The sequence below is a fragment of the Cnephaeus nilssonii genome, assembly GCF_951640355.1.
Source record: "Cnephaeus nilssonii genome assembly, chromosome: 16".
Classification (NCBI taxonomy): Eukaryota; Metazoa; Chordata; class Mammalia; order Chiroptera; family Vespertilionidae; genus Cnephaeus; species Cnephaeus nilssonii.
This window is the reverse complement of record NC_137087.1, coordinates 46,300,269-46,317,742: the sequence shown is the minus strand read 5'-3', so window position 1 is coordinate 46,317,742 and position 17,474 is coordinate 46,300,269. Positions and strand designations below refer to the sequence as shown.

At 51.3% G+C, this 17,474-nt stretch overlaps 1 protein-coding gene across 2 annotated transcripts in view; it reads right to left on the bottom strand.

Annotated features, from left to right (window-relative positions):
- Window positions 1–3,211: 3,211 nt before the first annotated feature.
- NEURL1 (neuralized E3 ubiquitin protein ligase 1) overlaps window positions 3,212–17,474 on the bottom strand; it is a 70,280-nt gene continuing 56,017 nt past the window's right edge. For both annotated transcript variants that reach the window (XM_079793029.1, XM_079793030.1), the window contains exons 4-6: window positions 10,082–10,771; window positions 6,099–6,245; window positions 3,212–5,572 (exon numbers count right to left, since the gene is read on the bottom strand). In XM_079793029.1, coding sequence (XP_079649155.1) covers window positions 5,334–5,572; window positions 6,099–6,245; window positions 10,082–10,771 — 1,076 coding nt within the window. In that variant the 3' untranslated portion in view covers window positions 3,212–5,333. The remainder of the gene's footprint in view (window positions 5,573–6,098; window positions 6,246–10,081; window positions 10,772–17,474) is intronic.

Sequence of the window (17,474 nt, the reverse complement as noted above, 5' to 3'; positions counted from 1 at the left end):
GTGTGTGTGTGTGCGCGCGCGCGCGTGTGTGTGTGTGTGCATGCGTGTGTGTGTGCGCGCGTGTGTGTGTGTGTGTAACTTCCCACTGGAACGAAGTAGAATGGGGTTAGAGAAAACTAGCGGGCACGCTGTCTCCATTGTACAGTCCTTGGCATTGGGCAGGCCCCACGGGACTCACAGCTTCTGGCAGCAAGTGTGTGTTATTCACACACATAACTCTGGCTGGAGAGTGCAATGTGTCTTTTTATTTTTTTGTAATTATTTTATTAAGTATTTAGTTGGAAACTTCACACTGGCATTAACAGATCTAGCAGAAGCAGCCTAGGCCATCGTCCCAGGCTCCCAAATAAAGTTGTGGAAAAGAGATGCCGCTGAGCGTGCTGTGCGGAAGGCCGACTCCCACCCATTGCCATGCATGTCATCACCGGGGGATGATGGCCCGCAGCTCTTGTTTCTGAGGATGATCAGGGCGAGAACTTGCTCACAGTGAGCTCAGCAGACCTGCACGTGCATGAACATCAGCACCTGTCTAGACCTGGGGCCCTGACACTTGATGGGACTGGTGTGAAGGGTTCCCCCTTGACCTTACTGAGATTTCTGCCAAAATCATGATCCCTGTTTGGGGCAGCCTCTGTGGTTCTCATGCTCCGTGACCAGAGAAGGACGGGGTCAGTGACCTATTGCCTTATTTCAGGAAAAGCAACCCCACTGATTTGAGCTTCCCTCCTGTTTTGTCCTGTGCACCTGGGCTCTCAGGCAAGAAGTTGGGCACATTGGTGCTTATAGACTGGGCAGGCCTGGTCCCAACCTGCCTATAAGGTTGAGATTGCCATGCGACCCGCCTGACCCATTCCTGTCTTTCTAATCTTGAGTTTGCACTTGACCTTGACAATCACCCACCCGAGTCCTAGAACTTAGTGGCCTTAGAGAATGGGTTCCTGCGCTAAAGGTCCCTCCTTTGCACCCCCAGTTTCATCCTGGCTAATGGGGCTGGACTTCAGGAGGCAAGAGAGAGGGGAAAGAATTGTTTTAAAGCAAAAGGATGGATCGAGCATGTTGGAGACGAGCAAGAGGCATGTCGGCAAGATGAGTATATGCATGTGTGGCTTGTTTGGGTGTCTGGGACTGACCGTCCCTTCTCTGGGAAGGTGGCTTCCAGAAGAGGGTGTCTAGACAGAAAGGGAAAAGTGTGTGAGAAGGCTGAGAGAGGGTTTGGAGTCTTGTCTTTATTAAAAAGAAGGAAGAAGTTGATTCTAAGTGTTTCAGGAAGAAGAGAGCAGGTAGGGAGGGAACTTAATGATTCAACACACAAGGGTCCAGCCAGATCAGGTTGGAAATAAGGCTGGAGAAGAAGCTGGCCAGAGGAAACGCTGCTTGCTGTGCCACAAGCTGGGTCCCTAGCAAGTTCTTAATGAACGGTCACTGATTTACTCAGTGGAGAGAGTAAGTCACCAGCAACAACTTGTATTATGAGTTTGGAGGTCCTGGCTCCAGAATATTCATCCATCTCCCAGGTTCCCAGCTGGTTTTGCCCACCTCCTTTTGTCTAATCCACAGCTGACCTCTCAAATTGTTTAAATCAAAGACTAGAGACCAAATGGGTCTTGTAGTTGGAGACCCACCATCCCCAAACTGGAACCTCGGGGTCCAGATACCATCAAGCTCATCTGGGAGGAAGGCAACCTTGTTTGTTCTTCTCAAGTGTCTCTGATGATCCCTGTGGTTATTCAGTTGGCTGAGCCTGCCCACTGGTGTCACTTAGAAGACAGGAGGTGAGGGGGTTGTTCAGTGCACACTCATCCATGGATATGCCCTTTCATGTTTAGTGGCCTATGACCAAGACACACTGCTCTTAAGTGTTTATTTCAGAGAAAGAAGGGTAAACAGCCACCATTCTTGAATCTGCATCTTGTTCTCTGCAACAGGTTTTCTTTAAATGCAGGACACAGGATGGGAAAGGGTTTCGCTGCTAGTTACTGAGAGGTTCGCAGGAAGGTGACCCGAGTGATGCACACGTGAGTGGCAGGTCCCTGAAGTGTGGGTTTGTGGACTGCATGGTTGCATGTGAACTTGGTGCCTCAGCTCCAGAACTCTGGGGGATTTCTCGTGGTGTCCACTTAACCCCCTTTCCCCCCAGATCCTAGTGGGCTCTGTGGGGATCACGTTGTTTCCTCTTCCCCCCTCAGCAGAGAAACTGAAGGAAAGGACATTAAATTGAATGCAGTCAATTTGAGCACTAAAATATTTCCAGGATCAATGGTGGTGCTAAACTATCTCCATGTTTCTATTATTTTTAATAGTGGGGTGTTTTTATTGTTCTCATCACAAAAATGCAGTGTCTTTGGGGAAGGGATCCAGCCCCTTGGCCTGTACCTTCCAGGTGTCCTTTATCATTTTGACGGGACTCTTTGGTCTGCAGAAATACTATGACTTGGCATGCTTCTAGACTGTAAGATTTGGGTTGTTTTGTTTTGTATTTTATGTTTACATGCATCTTCTTGTATTTCCCTGAAAATTAAATAAAGTTTTTGACCTTTTTAACTCAACAGAATCACCTCTTAATTCTCCTTAATGCCTGAAAACGCATCCAGCTGAATGGCAAAGGCAGCCCCAATGTAGCATGAACTACAGGATCCATGTCCTCTGGGGACGCAGGACGTGGGGGAGGAGAAGCCTCTGACCCTCCCAACTCTTGCTGAACTCTAATATAAACAGGGCTGGGCCGTCCTGATGTAGGAAGCAGCCCATGGCTGTTCAAGGCTGGGCAGAGGGTCCTCATGTGTCTAGATCCCATCTGCCACCCCCAGCCTCTGCAGCCAGCCAGGCGTGCTCATCTATAAAGTTTCTCTAAAGGTCTAAGGCCAGAGGCCTGTCTTTCCTGCCCAGCTGTGCCACCCATTTGGTGTAGGCCTCAGCACGCACCCACCGGAGCTCAGATGGGGCGCAGGGGCGAGGGATGGGAGACCCTGTTCGAGGAACTCAGCCCTCTCTGCGGACCTGAGGACTTGTCATCCTTCCATTAGCCACTAGGTGGCACTACCACCCCACAAGGGGTGCGGGCCAGGTATGGGTTCAGCTCAGCCAAGAGAAAGCTGAGCAGGCTTCATGGACTCCCGCTGCAGCCCCAACAAACACTGCTGCTCAACAACCCAGAGACCTGAGGCTACCAAAGGGCATGGCTTCTCCCTTTCAACTTGCAAGGCTCACCTGGCATTCTGGCCCCCAAACTGCATGCACAACACCCCATACACACACATTGGCCCTCCCTCCCCAGCCCTCCACACTGCACAACACAGCCCTCAGGCTGGTACAAATCACCTTTATTCACAATCACAGCGACCCAAGTTCACAAAGGAGGCAGTAACTACCCCACACTAACAAACGATGGATGGATGGATGGGTGGGTGGGTGGCTTCCTCTCCCCAACCTTCAGGTCAGGCAGCCCCTGTACTTACCTCTGAAATGGATCCTTTGACTGGATAGAGTCCCCACCCCCACCGAAGGGGTCACCAGGGGTCAGAGACTGGGGAGACCCGTAGCAGAACTATGACTTCTCAAAGACCCACTGCAAGGCTGGGACAGACCCCACCCCACCCCACACAGCCCCTCACCAAAGAACTAAGAGTCACACAAAGTCTGTCTCCTCCCCAAACAATCATTTTACAGAGGTGGCAGCTGAGGCGCAGAGGGCTCGGACCTGGCCACGGGGATGTAAAAAGCCATCTGAGGGGGCAGAGGGCTGGGAGGCTGGGGAAGACCAGGCTAAGACTCTTGAAAGCTGGCCCCAGCCCATGGCCTATCAGGACAGGGCGAGCAGGGCAGAGATGACTGTAGCCTAAGAGCACGTGGGGGGCACTCCCTCACCCCAGAACCAGGAATAAGAACCCAGAGGCGCTGGGACCCTGTCCCTACCCCTCTCATCTTTCCTGGGGATGGAGTGCCTCCCCTAAGAACAGACTCCCTGCCTCTCACTAGGCTCCCCAGCCCTGTTCCCTGGCCCAAGCTGGGCTCCCCTCCTTCAGCCTGCCCAGAACTTATGTCCTGTGGAGGGGGCACTCTTAGGCCTCCTGCCGTACTTGAGCTGACTATGTAACCCTGCTCCAGCCCAAGGAGGAAGGGCACTTTGTGGCTCCAAGTGATCCACCAGTCCAGAGAATTAAGGTGGCTCAATTTGCCTCTGTAAAATGGGCACAATTCACCAGGAGGCCTCCCAATTCAGCCCCTGTTTAAGGAGTTCTAACTCATGGTAAGCAGAGCTAACTATGGACTTTCAGCTGGAGTCTGGGAAATGCTGCCCCTCTCAATCCACACACACCAGGGCAGCATTTCTAGGGGCCTGAAGGGTGGGGACTCACCCCCCCCCCAAAAAAAATACCCCACAAACCAAATAAATAAATAAATTACAATAAAGAAAAAAGGTGGTCTTACTCCAGGAAACCTCCCTGCCCCCCACCCCAGGGCCCTGGCCTTGCCTGGGGACGCTCCACGTCTCTGAGCATCAGCCAGGCCAGGACAGCACGGAGGGAGGACAGGTCAGAGAGGAGATGCAGACCTGTTCTTAGAGACCCTGATAGAAGACAGACCCTGCTCTCCAGCCAGCCAAGGGGCGAGATGATTGGGGCAGAAAGGCTATGGCCAGGAAAAGGCCCTCTGCGTCTCTGCCAGGGCACGGGGCCAGACACTTAGAACCCGGAGCCTCCTGCGGCCTGTCTGGGAGAGGTATCCGCGGCCTTCCTTCCCCTGGCTTCCAGGCCCCAGGGGCAGGGAGGAGACGGAGAAGGTGAGAGCAGGTCAGAGTAAGGCAGCAGCTCGGGGGCCACCCGCTCAGGGCTGCTGTCGAGCAGGCCGTGCACTGCTCCAGGGCCGCTGGCAGAGGGAGCAGACTGATGTCCAGTCCACACTCCACTAGCCAGGCCACACGGCCTGGCCCAGGGCCACATCTGCCCAGAGGAAGGGACACGCCTTCTAATTCTCACCAAGGTGCCACATGGGCTCGAAGTCAGTCCCAGATGGGGAAGGGTTAGAACAGGCTGAGACCCCCATTTAGTCCCTCAGCGTGAGGGGAAGAGCTGAGCACAGAGAAGGGAAAGGTAGACAAAGTGTAGACTCCTCCCCTCCCCTCTGCTGGGTGATTTGCCTCTTCCTCCCTTTTCTCCCCAAACCTGTACGATACCCCTTTCCTCCCCAAACTTTCAGGGACCTCAGTTTCCCAAGTTTAATGGAGAAGGGAAAGAGTTTCCAAAATGAGGAAGGAGAGAAGGGCCCCGTGGCTTGCCCCTCAGCTGGCGCTGGCTGCAGTCCGAGGCGGCGGCGCGAGGGGTGGGCGCGCCGGGCTAGGAGCTCCGGTAAGTCTTGATGATGTCCTTGATGGGGCGGCGGCAGATGGGGCAGCAGGCGTGCAGAGCCTTCTTGAGGCGCAGGCCACAGGCATAGCAGAGGCACATGTGGCCACATGTGTAGATGACCGTGTCCACTGCGTGCTCATAGCAAATGGTGCATTCATCGCTCCACTGGCCCGTGCCCGGGGTCACCGGCGACTCGGGCAAGCTCACCGGCGAGTTGGGGGCTGTCCCTGGAGGTGAGGGGACACCAGTCAAGGGAGAGTTGGTCCAGTCCAGCCCCAGGTTCATGGGAAGGGAGCCCCCCTGGCCTCTTGTCCCCCCCCCCTCCAGTTATCAGATCTACCCGTTTACTCTGACACCCCAACTTCCTGGACACAAGGGGAGAGGATGCACTTGGGGCAGCCCCTCTGCTGGCCCCTCAGCTCCCAGACCAGGGGCCAGGGTGTCCATGAAGCGGGGATGGAGGAGGGGGGTAGGAAAAAAGGGGGCCCAAAATCTTATTTTAAGGCAGGCTCCGCCTGAGCTATCCTTTGGTGTTCCCTGTAAGCTAAAAATGTCCTTTGGAGAAAGGTACCCAGCAAGGGGACAGACGGGGATACACCCCAGAAATCGCCATCCAACAAGGGCTCACTAGGCCACTCCCGCTCCTCCAGGGCCCCAGCCCTGACACAGAAGCTGATGCCTTCCTCGGCCAGGGTCTCGGGGGGAGGAGGTCTGGCACAGACACCACCGACCTGGAGGGGCCAGCCCACTTACCGCCAGCAGAGCTCCCCAGAGGTCCCGAGCTGCAGGTGCTGAGCAAGGGGTCAGAGAGGCGGCTGCCCAGGGCGCTGGGCGAGGTTGGTGTGGAGGCGGGGGAGCAGGGAAGTGATGGGATGCCCCGCTCTGCCAGGATGGTGGAGCCTGTAGAAGGGGAGGGAGGGATGGACTAGCAACGCAAAGGCCCATTGGGAGAAAGCTCGAGCCTCCGCCCCTCCAGTGGGTTCCCAGGAGATAACGTGGGTGCCACAGTCTGAGCACACAGCCCAGCCACTGGGCTCAGGGCAGGATTCCACAGGCTGGGTCAGCATCCTGCCCCAGCTCTCCGGCGTTACATCAGCAATCTCCAAACAAGCCCCCTGCCTAGCCCGCCTCCACCCTTCCCCAGGCATCCTTCACCTGCAAGGTTTCCCCAGCCAGAGAACAAGGTCACCTTCCTCCCACCCAGAATGGCCCTTCCAGCCCTAGCCTCGCCCTCATCACTGTCCCCAGATATCGCCCACCTTCTCCTTTGCACTGGCACCTTTGAAATGCCCTTTACCATCTCCCACACTTGTCTGTCCTACATTCTTTCCCAGGCCCTCACACCTCTCCCTCTTCTACTTCTCACCTCCTCTTCCCTCCCTCCCTCATCCCTCTTCCCGCCAACAAGTCCTGAGGGCCTACCAGGTAGCATCCACTGTGTATATATGTTTAAAACTGGGGACAAGACCCACAGAGCTCTTGCCCTCAAACAGCTAATGATCCAGGGAGCCTCTTAGAGCAGTCCTCAAACCTCCTCCTACTGACACCCTTGACCCCCTGCCCCCAACCACATTACTCTCTTTAGCACTGACCAGCCACACACACCACATGCAAAGGACTAAACCACCACAGATTCTGGGGTATGATTTGTCCTTTGCCCGGGAGCGCAGCTTTGTTTTCCCAGTTAAACCAGGAGCTTCCTGAGAGCAGGTAATCTTATCCACCTGTGACTCTCTCACAGGCCCTTAACACCGTGGTCGGCAAACTGCGGCTCACGAGCCACATGCGGCTCTTTGGCCCCTTGAGTGTGGCTCTTCCACAAAATACCACGGACTGGGCGAGTCTATTTTGAAGAAGTGGCGTTAGAAGAAGTTTAAGTGTAAAAAATTTGGCTCTCAAACGAAATTTCAATCGTTGTACTGTTGATATTTGGCTCTGTTGACTAATGAGTTTGCCGACCACTGCCCTAACAGAATGCCCTGCACACCAGTACTCAATGAGATCTCTATTATCAGTTATTTGCTCTAACCCATTTAGTCACTGTTTCTAGCATATTCATTAGCTATCCACAGGGTTTCTCTTACTATTGTTAATAGTTTTCAAGTTAATTATTACCTCCTTCAGAAATTAACACCTCCTATTTGTTTTTCTTGCCTACTGCACAAGCTAGCATTTTCAGAACAATCCCGAAAGGCGTCCTTATCAGATTCCTGACTTGAATGAGCGCATTTCTAGTGTTTCACCATTATAAAATTTGCTATAGTTTGGGAGTGAAGGAACTTCACACTGCACACTTCCCATTCCTAGTTCACTCAGGTCTTCAATAAAGCAAAGCATTCCTCTATAAGGTAAATCGTTACCCTTCATACAGTGTCACTGATTTGCTTTTCTTTTGGAGTCAATCAGGATCCCCTAACACCAATTTGCTGGTGGAGATACCCAATCCTCCAAACAGCTCCAGAGCACTCTGTATATTGAATTCTGAATGATTATTCTTCAACACCCATCTTGGCCCACTTACCTCTTGAGACATTTAAGTCCCGATATTATTTTTAAGCATCTTCTTTGCTCCAGCCTAGTAAGCCTCGTAGGGCAACAGACGCCTCACTGGAAAGCTACTTATCTATTATTAGATGGTGCTGAGGCAGGAGAGTACCTTGCCCTTATGTAATTTCCTTCATCTGAGGTGCAGTGGCTCCCGGTGAGGGTAGCCAAATAGCTTTTTATCTCAGCCTGATTTTTGCTGCACCTGAGTCCGAGTTCTTGTTATTCCATCCTGAACTTTCACCCCCAACTTCTTTCCTACCCGATGTCTTTTCACCTAGCTTGATTTCTTTTCATTCCTCCCTGATTTATTGTCCCTCAATCCTAACTTCTTAGCATCCCAGCCTCATTTCTTTTCATCCTTTTGAAAATTTATTTTAACTCCATCTTCCTTCGGTTTCTGGAACACAGTAGGAAGTTCCCACTGATTTTATCTGATTTTTGGCACACTCCCACAATCACCAACAGCATTACATCCACAAATAACATATGCATTTAGGTACTGACATGTGCCTACACACAGTATGCCAATCTTATAGTGTAACTCATGCTCCCTCACATACACACATTATCTTGTCTATGAAGCCTCCAGGGGTGAGGTGTAGGCTGGGGCTGTAAGGCCCAGGGGTCTTTAAACTTGTCTAAGCAAACTTGCTAAAAACATTCAGATGCCCAGGACCTATCCAAGATGTACAGTATCGAAGTCTCTGAAGGTACTCAAGAATCTGCACTCTAGTGGGTTCTCGCAGTGAGTGTAATGCAGGTGATGAGCGGCACTGAAAGCATGAATACCTGCCCACTCTGGGGTAACAGAGGTCCAGGAAATGCTTTGTAAAAAAAATATATTTTTGTTTGGAAAAGTTGTATACCATCACCACCACCACTCCCTCCTTAAAGATTCACTCTGCATATCAAAGGCTCTGAGAAGTTCTGCAGTACAGAATCCTGCTTTCTAAGCCCTGGAGGGGTGGCTCAGTTGGTTGGAGCATCATCCTGCACACCAAAAGGTGGCTGGTTCGATCCCCAGTCAGGGCATATGCCTAGGTTTCAAACTCCATTCCTGGTCAGGGAGGCAACAAATAAATGATTGATGTTTCTTTCTCTCTCTCTCTCAAAATCAATAAAAATATATACTCAGGACTAGATTGTGTGTGGAGAACTACCTGTGGACTTCTACGCAAAGGAAACTTTCCCCCCTCCTTCTAGTAGTAGGAAGAGTGGAAGAATTGGAAGGAGGGGACATAGACTTAAAAATTCCCTTTGTCATAATGGGAAAGGATAACATCTAAAATCAATGTGAGAAAGAAACATACTTACATCACTGAAAAAGGAAAAAAACTGGAGGTGGTTTCCTTTGGGGTGGGGAATGCTCTGGTAGTTTTTGTGTAAGACTTTTGGACTTTATCATTTTTTATGTATTATATGCATGTATTACTATAATAGAAGCTAAATTTAAAAATAAAAATAATAAATAACCCCCTGCTTTTTTAAAACTCAGTATTTCCCAAGCTTTTTTGACCCAAGGACCCTTTTGTAACTGATACCTCACCCACAGAACTCTCTGGGAAACATGGCTTACATCCAAATCTGCCCATTCAAACCCAGGAAAGTAAAGCTCAGCCTTCTGCAGCCCCATTTCCTCCAAGGCCCTCTGCTCAGAGATTCCCCACAGGCCCCCAACTCATCCCCAACCGAGGCGCCACCCCGTACAGACACCTGACTACTGACACGCCGACCTCTTTTTCTTATTTGAGCACACAACCGTACTAAGAGGCAAAGGCCTTTTTTCCCATTTGGGAGAATTAAAACTCAGCTCCAAAAGGTTAATTGCTGGTGGAAACAATATTTTCTCATTTGAAGTGTCCACTGGAGTGTGTGTACCTGGACGGTTCGCGGCACATCGGTGGGAATGGGGGGTTAATCAGATTCTGAGAATGAAACTCAACAATCCACGCCTTTCTCCCCTCCCCAGGTGCGTCCAGTGAGATCTTGAGGGCCCAGGAGTCCCGCCCCAAACCCATGTCAGGTGTGTGGCTTCTAGACAACCCCGCAGGATTGGGGGGGACCCTCTTTTCCCCTATCCGGATGGGCCCCCTCTTCCAGAAAGGGCTCCTGCCGGGTGTGGAGGAGTACCAGCGCAGCCAGCCTCTGGGAGCCGTCCAGGCGTCTGGCACCCGGCCGGGAGCACTCACCGAGCAGGCGGATCTGCGTGATGGCCCCGTGCAGACCGAAGAGCATCCAAAGGGGCTGCGAGGCGTCCACGCACAGCTGCATGCCCGCAGCGGCGCCATTGTGGCTGAGGTGCAGCTCGCCCTCGGCGTTGACCACCAGGCCCAGGATGTCGCCACTCTGCAGGGGCCCGGGCACGCGGCACACGGCCCAGAACTCCTTGCGGTCCACCAGGGCCTCGGTGCTGAAGGGCAGGTCCGCGGGCCGCAGCGTGCCGGGGTCGCACGTGGTGACGCCAAAGGAGAGCGCGCCGGGCCGGGCGCCGCTCGAGCGCGTGACCTTGACGAAGACGGTCTCGGCCACGCGCACCGGCCGGCTGGTGAAGACGAGCGCGCGCTCGTCGCGCCCGTGCTCCAGGCGCGCCACCGTCTGCTCGTCCAGGATCCGGACGTGCGCGCCGGCGCGCAGCGGGTGGAAGCGCAGGTCGCCGTCGAGCTGCGGGGGGAGCGCGCGGCTGTGCTGCGAGTTGAGCGAGTTCTGCGGGATGGGGCAGCCCGCGGCCTGCGTGGCCTCCTCGCCTTCCCCCGCGGGCACGTTGAGGTCGCACAGGCTCACCGAGAGGCGCGCGTCGTCGGCCTCGCGCCGCAGCGAAGGCCTCCGCAGGGCGGTGAAGGAGCGGGGCCGCAGGCAGTCGGGCAGCACCAGCTCGCTGTCTGTGGCAAGGGATGGGGGGAGACCCGGTCAGTCCCCATGCACCTTCCTCCAACTAGTCCTTAAACTAGTATGCCGCATCAAAACACCCGACTTTTAAGCACATTGAGACTGGTAGGATGGGCACAGGCACAGAACTGGCTGGTCCCGTCTGACACCCATATGTGCTGGGTTTTTGTGTTTGTTTTTTTTAATTGAGAAGGATATCTCCCCCGGAGAGCGCCCCCTCCCCCCCAGGAGCAAGGGGTCTCAGTCCCACACCAGACCCCCAGCCCAGGGTTCCAGAGCTGGGAACCCTTAACTCTGGGCCGTAAAAACCAGCAGGGATTGTGGCTAAGTGGCTTGGAGTCTGCTGGAGACTCAAGTGTTCCTCTTTAAAGGGCTGGCACCCGACGGCTTTGGAGGATCCAGGGACACACAGGGAGGAGGATCTGGTATCCCAGCAGGAACTCAGGGGTGTCTTTCTCCCAAATGGGGTGCTCACAGGGGTCATTGTTCTTCTACTGGGACCTTCCCCCATTACAGGGCTGACTGGCAGCCAAATCAGTCCCCATCAGCCTGGCTCACACAGTTGCTCAGCCCTGGTGATTCCCTGAGACCCCGCCCCACCCAAGCTGTTTGCAACAGCTTTTCCATATAAATGGCCTGTCCTGGCTCAGGCCTCAGACTTTGCTAAACTCTCTCAAACAAGCTGCAGCTGGTGTCAGCGTGCCCGAAACCTATCAATAAAAGGCCCACGACCCAGCACTAGCACCACCCTGCCTTGCTTCACACTGGGCCTCATTTGGACACTTCCAAGTAGCAGCCATCTGCAGACCTTGCTATAACTCCTGCCAGGTGGTCCCCAGGCAGTGATTGACTTTGCACCTCCCGGGAGGCCCCAGAGCCAATGCACCCTGTGGACAGCTTTAGACCAGTGGTCGGCAAACTGCAGCTCGCGAGCCACATGCGGCTCGCGAGCCGCGGTTTGCCGCTCTGTTGACTAATGAGTTTGCCGACCACTGCTTTAGACCATAACATACTAGATGACAACTCTACACATCCACAAGTGACACTCAAGGGGCAGACTCAGTGAGCATCAAAGCCCCACTGAAGCAAGTCCTGCTCCATAAGGATATCTCCTGCACAGCTGTAGATATTCTTATATACTGTAGTGGCAGCTGGTCCTCACAGCCAATTCCTCTTAGTGACGCCAATAGCAATCAAGGCCAACTACAAGACTGTGCACACAGCCCACAAAGGGGCACACCTAGAGTGTCCAGCTCAGGTGACGGGAGGCTGAGCCACTGGGCCCTACAGGACACCTCCTACTCAAGGTCATGCTACCAATTCCAGGAGACATAGCAGCTCTATCTAATACATAGAAACAAACACAGGGAAGCAGCCAAAATGCAGAGACAAATTCAGAAACATGTCACAAATGAAAGAAATGGAAATTGCAAACTACTGGATACAGAGTTCAATACTCAAGGATCTTAATGAGTGCTTCAAGGGACTTAGACTTTCAAGGATCTTAGTGAGAAGTTCAAAGACATGAAAGAGGACCAGTCAGAAATTAAGCATACACTAATTGAAATAAAGGATAGTCAGTTACCTACAAGGGAGCGCCCATACGACTGTCAGCTGACTTCTCAACAAACTTTGGATGCCAGAAAGGAGTGGCAAGAAATATTCAAAGTGATGAATAGTAAGGACTTAGAAATCAAGATTATTCTATGCAGCAAAGTTATCATTTAGAATTGAAGGTCAGATAAAGAGCTTCACAGACAAGAAAAAGCTAAAGGTGTCCATCACCACCAAACCAGTATTACATGAAATGCTGAAGGGTATTGAGGATGAGGAGGAGAAGGAGGAGCAAGAGGAGGAGGAGGAGGAGGAGGAGGAGGAGGAGGAGGAGGAGGAGGAGGAGGAGGAGGAGGAGGAGGAGGAGGAAGAGGAAGAAGAAGAAGAAGAGGAGGAGGAGGAGGAAGAAGAAGGAGGAGGGCAGGCAATAAATACATATCTATCAACAACTGAATCTAAAAATCAAAATAAATGAACAAGAAATCTAATAAAAATAAACTGGTGAATAAAAATAGAATCAGGGGCATGGAAACATGGAACAGACTGACGAATCTCAGAGGGACGAGGGGAAGAAATTAACCAAAGATCTTATATATATGCATTACCTATGAACACAGACAATAGGGTGGTGAAGGCCTGGGGCAGGATGGGAACCAGGTGGAGGGGGACAATGGGGGGAATAGGGGGAACATCTGTAATACACCAATAAGATTTAAAAAACAACAACAACGGGCTTTTAAAGGCATCGAAAATGCTAAGGATATAAACTAACAAGGATATAAACTAACGAGCAAATCGGCAACCAAAGTTGTGCAGAACATCTAAACTATTTGCTTAAGCAAAAGATTGAGGCTGGAAGGAGACACCAAAACTGAAACTGAGGGTCCTTAAGACTTTGATTAAATTTAAGTTTGAATCCTAGCTCTAGAAATCCTCTCTCTCTCTCTAAACCCCTCATAGACCTGGCCTCTCCTCCCAAACCCTGAGGCAGCAGAAGACAATAGCAGGAAACTAATAGTCACAAGATGTGGACTTCTGGCAGGTTAAAGATAATATCTTGACCTACATGATGTTTCAGCTCCTGAGCCCCTGGCTACTTTTCAATGAAACCAGACAGAGGGATGCCAGAGCAGACCTCAGAGCTATCTTCAAGTCCTGGAGAAATTATTTATTACCCTTACCTAACTTCCAACCAATCAGCTTCCAGCACAATCTAGAACCCCCTAACCCTAGGGCAGTGATGGCGAACCTATGACATGCGTGTCAGCACTGACACGCGTAGCCATTTCTGATGACACGCGGCCGCATGCCGAGGATGAAACATTTGCTGCTCCTGAGGATGAAACATTTGTGACTAGAGTCTTGGAGTTAGTTTTTTCCTCAAAGTGACACACTACCCGAGTTATGCTCAGTTTTTTGGCGAAGTTTGACACACCAAGCTCAAAAGGTTGCCCATCACTGCCCTAGGGTGCCTTATGATTTTTCCCTATATAATCTGTAACTTAGGTGCCATTTGGGGAGTTGGATCTTTAGGGGATTGGCCTATTCACTATTAAACTTTTCCTTTCTATACTGCAAATTCCTGTTCCTGCCTTCCTTTTGGGCCAATGTGTGCAGGCAGACTCAAATATTGGGGTCCTGGTAACAAAATTAAAAACATGATTGCTGTGGTTCAGTGGTTAGAGAGTCAGCCCGAGGACCAAAGAGTCATGGTTTGATTCCCAGTCAAGGGCATGTGTCTGGATTTCCGGTTCACTCCCCGGCCTCCGTCAGGGCACATGAAGGAGGCAACCAGTCGATGTGTGTCTCTCACATGGGTTTCTCTTTCTCACCCCCTCCCCTCCCTTCCACTCTCTCTGAAAAGCAATGGAAAAAATATCCTCAGGTGCCCTTCGGTGTGACTCAGCGGTTGAGCATAGACCCATGAACCCACAGGTCACCAGGATCCATCACTGGGTTCCATTCCCAGTCAGGGCACATGCCGGGTTTCAGGCTCAATTCCCCAGTAGGGGGCGTGCAGGAGGCAGCTGATGGATGATGTTTCTATCTGTCCCTCTCCCTTCCTCCCTCTCTCTCTCTAAACAAAAAACAAAACAAAAAAAAGCAATTAAAAAAATATTCTCAGGTGAGGATTAACAAAAACAAAACATGATTGCTTCTAAATGATACACTTATAAAAGATATTTTTAAAATTTTAACTCCTGAGACCTTCTCTCTTTATCCTCAGCAACTAGAACAGCCCCAGCACAGACACAAGTAGTCAATAAGTGTGTTGAATGCACTGCTGACTTCCCCGGAACTCCTCTTTGCATAAGTCGTCTCATCTTATCCTAACAAGTACCTTTTGACGTTATTGTTGCCACTGAAGGGCATTTTGGCTGAGAAAAATTGAGCAAATTTTCCCAAGCTATCCTTTTTGAAAGTGACTTAATAGGAAATCAAAACCTGTCTCTTTTTAATCATACAAGTCATACAGAAAAAATAATCGCCCATCAGCCCACCAGCCAGGAAAAAAAAATGCTATTAATATTTGGATGTATGACCTTGCAGTCTTTTCAATATAATTTTTGTTACTATTTTTTAAATAACAAAAATTGAATCATGCTATATAAATGCCAGTCATTTTTAACCATGTGTGGGTAACAAATCCCTTTGAAAATGTGATAACTTTGACTTATCCCCTCCTCAGAAAAATACACATTCTCTCTGAATTCTTTGGATAATGTTAGGGCATCTGTGAATCGCATAAAACCATCCATGGGCATGGGCTCCAAGCTAAGGACCCTGCCATACAGATTTCCTTTTCAAAACTAGCTTTTCCACTTACTATGTCCTGAACACCTCACCTTTTCATGCCAATGACCATGTTTCTGACAGCATATTTTTTAAATAGCTGTGCTATGTCCAGCTTTATGGAGTCCTGTAATCCTATATAATAAAAGGCTAATATGCAAATTGTCCCCTAGGGAGTTCAACTGCTTGCTATGACATGCACTGACCACTAGGGGATGGTGCTGAACGAAGGAAGGCCCTGGCCAGCAGCCAGCAGCCAGGGGAAGAAGGCCCCAACTGGCAGCTGGCAGCCGGGGGAAGGAAGGCCCCAATCGGCCCTGATTGCTGGCCAGGCCTTGGGACCCTTACCTGTGCATCAATTTCGTGCACCAGGCCTCTACTTTATAATAAAAGTCAGTGTGCATGAGGCATTACCCCGGCATTTCATCCTTAAAGCTCCCACGGAGGTGTTCCCGCTATACAGATAAAACTCAGAGATGTTACATGATAGTCACCAAGCGGCAGATCCAGGACTGAAGCAAGGTCTGTCCAACTTCCAATGACAGTCTTTGCTTCAGGCCTCCTTTTTATTGAACCCTGTCTGTGGGAGTCCCCAGATTTGGGCTAGTGCCACTGTAGGCCACATCATGAGCCAATCCTTCCCTGGGAGCCTTTTCTCTGAGCCTCCCTCTGGGAGAAACCGTGCTTTCTCTCTAGGAACTGGGTAAGGATGGCTGGGGCGCTCGGTGTGAGAGCAGAGCTTGGGGGACTGGTCTGGCATGGCTAGCAGAGGCCCCAGTCCAGCTCTAGCTAACCCTAGAGACGGTCCCTAAAGCCTCCCTGTTTGTGTCCTCCCCTACCCAGCCCTCGCCCCTTCCAGGAACAGTGTTGTTTGGGCCCACACGAGGAGAGGGTGCTGGGCCCTCCCCCAACCCTCTGTCTCTCTGGAGAAGCCTCTTGGGGCCTGGCTGGTTGGGATTTCCCAGCATCGTACTTGGCAAGGAGAAGGGAGCCGACCGGAAAATGCGATTATTCCAGGGAATTGACTCTGTGACAGCGATGGTGCAGAGAGGCTGGGGGGCTGTGGAGAGCAGAGGCGAGGAGGGCCCAGGCAGGAGGGAGAGGCACAGAGACAAAGTGGGGACCTGGGGAAGGCTGTGGACTGCAGGGAACAGGCCTTGCTCCCCCACTCTCCGGGATTCCAGGCAGTGGCCTTGAGAACTCCGGAGGGGTGGAGACAGAGAGGGGAAGGATCAGGGACAGCAGGGTGAGGAGAAAACACGTGGCTCAGAGATGCCCAGCCAGGTCTACAGGAACAAGGCTGTCACGGGGCCCACACACATATGCACCCCCACACTTCTCTTTCCACCTCACACACACTCAGGGCAATCAGAGCCCATGGAGCTGGGAAGACCCTCAAAACAGATTTCTGAGTGGGACTGGCTGTGCATTTTCCTGGTCTCTGCCCCTTCTATTCGAATATGGAGTCCTCTTCTACGTGAATATACCCACTAGTGGGTATTCACTACCTCCCAGGCAACCTGCGCCATTGTTGAGCTACTCTGACTTTAAGAAAGTGTTTCCTTCTCTTAAACTGAAATATACCTCCTTGTATTTATATCCACTACCTCAGCCCCACACTGCAGACAGCTCTCCTCAGGGAATACTCAGACTCCCCACATACCTTCCCACCTGTTAGACAATGAACAGAACCAGATTTGGTACTCCAGATGTACCCTGACCAGCTCACGGCACAGTGTGGCCATCACCTCCCTTGATATGTATACCATACTTCTAATGATGCAACCTAACAGTAGCACAGGCTTTATTAGTAACCAGTTTCCATATACTGGTAAGCAAGATAGGAGCATAATTAAGTGCAAGAACTTTGACGTCATCAGCTTGGGTTCAAATCCTGGTTCTGCCATTTCCTAGCTGTGGTGTGACCTTGGACAAATAGCTTAACCTCTCTGGACCCCTCTTCTTCAGCAGTGACATCAACATTTACTGATTGGTACAAAATCTGTGTTCTAATACTCCCTTCAGAAGGGATGCTGTGAAGATGAAGTGGAATAAGATACATAGGCACCTAATAGATACTTGACATATCATCATCACCAGGTTCATTTGAGCCACTGTTATTATCTTCTTCCATGGACGTGGCTCAGAAGAAAGTACATGGGCTTTGGGGTGATTCAGGCATGCGTTTAAGTGTCCGATCCAGCCCTTGGCTGGTGGCCTGTGGGTAAGCAACCTTCTTCCAGCCTCAGATCACTCACACAGAGAACAGGGGTAAGGATAATTGTCTTTCGATGTTGTTACAGGGATCAGAGGGTGAGTAGAAGCCCCAGGCACCTGGGTACCTGATAA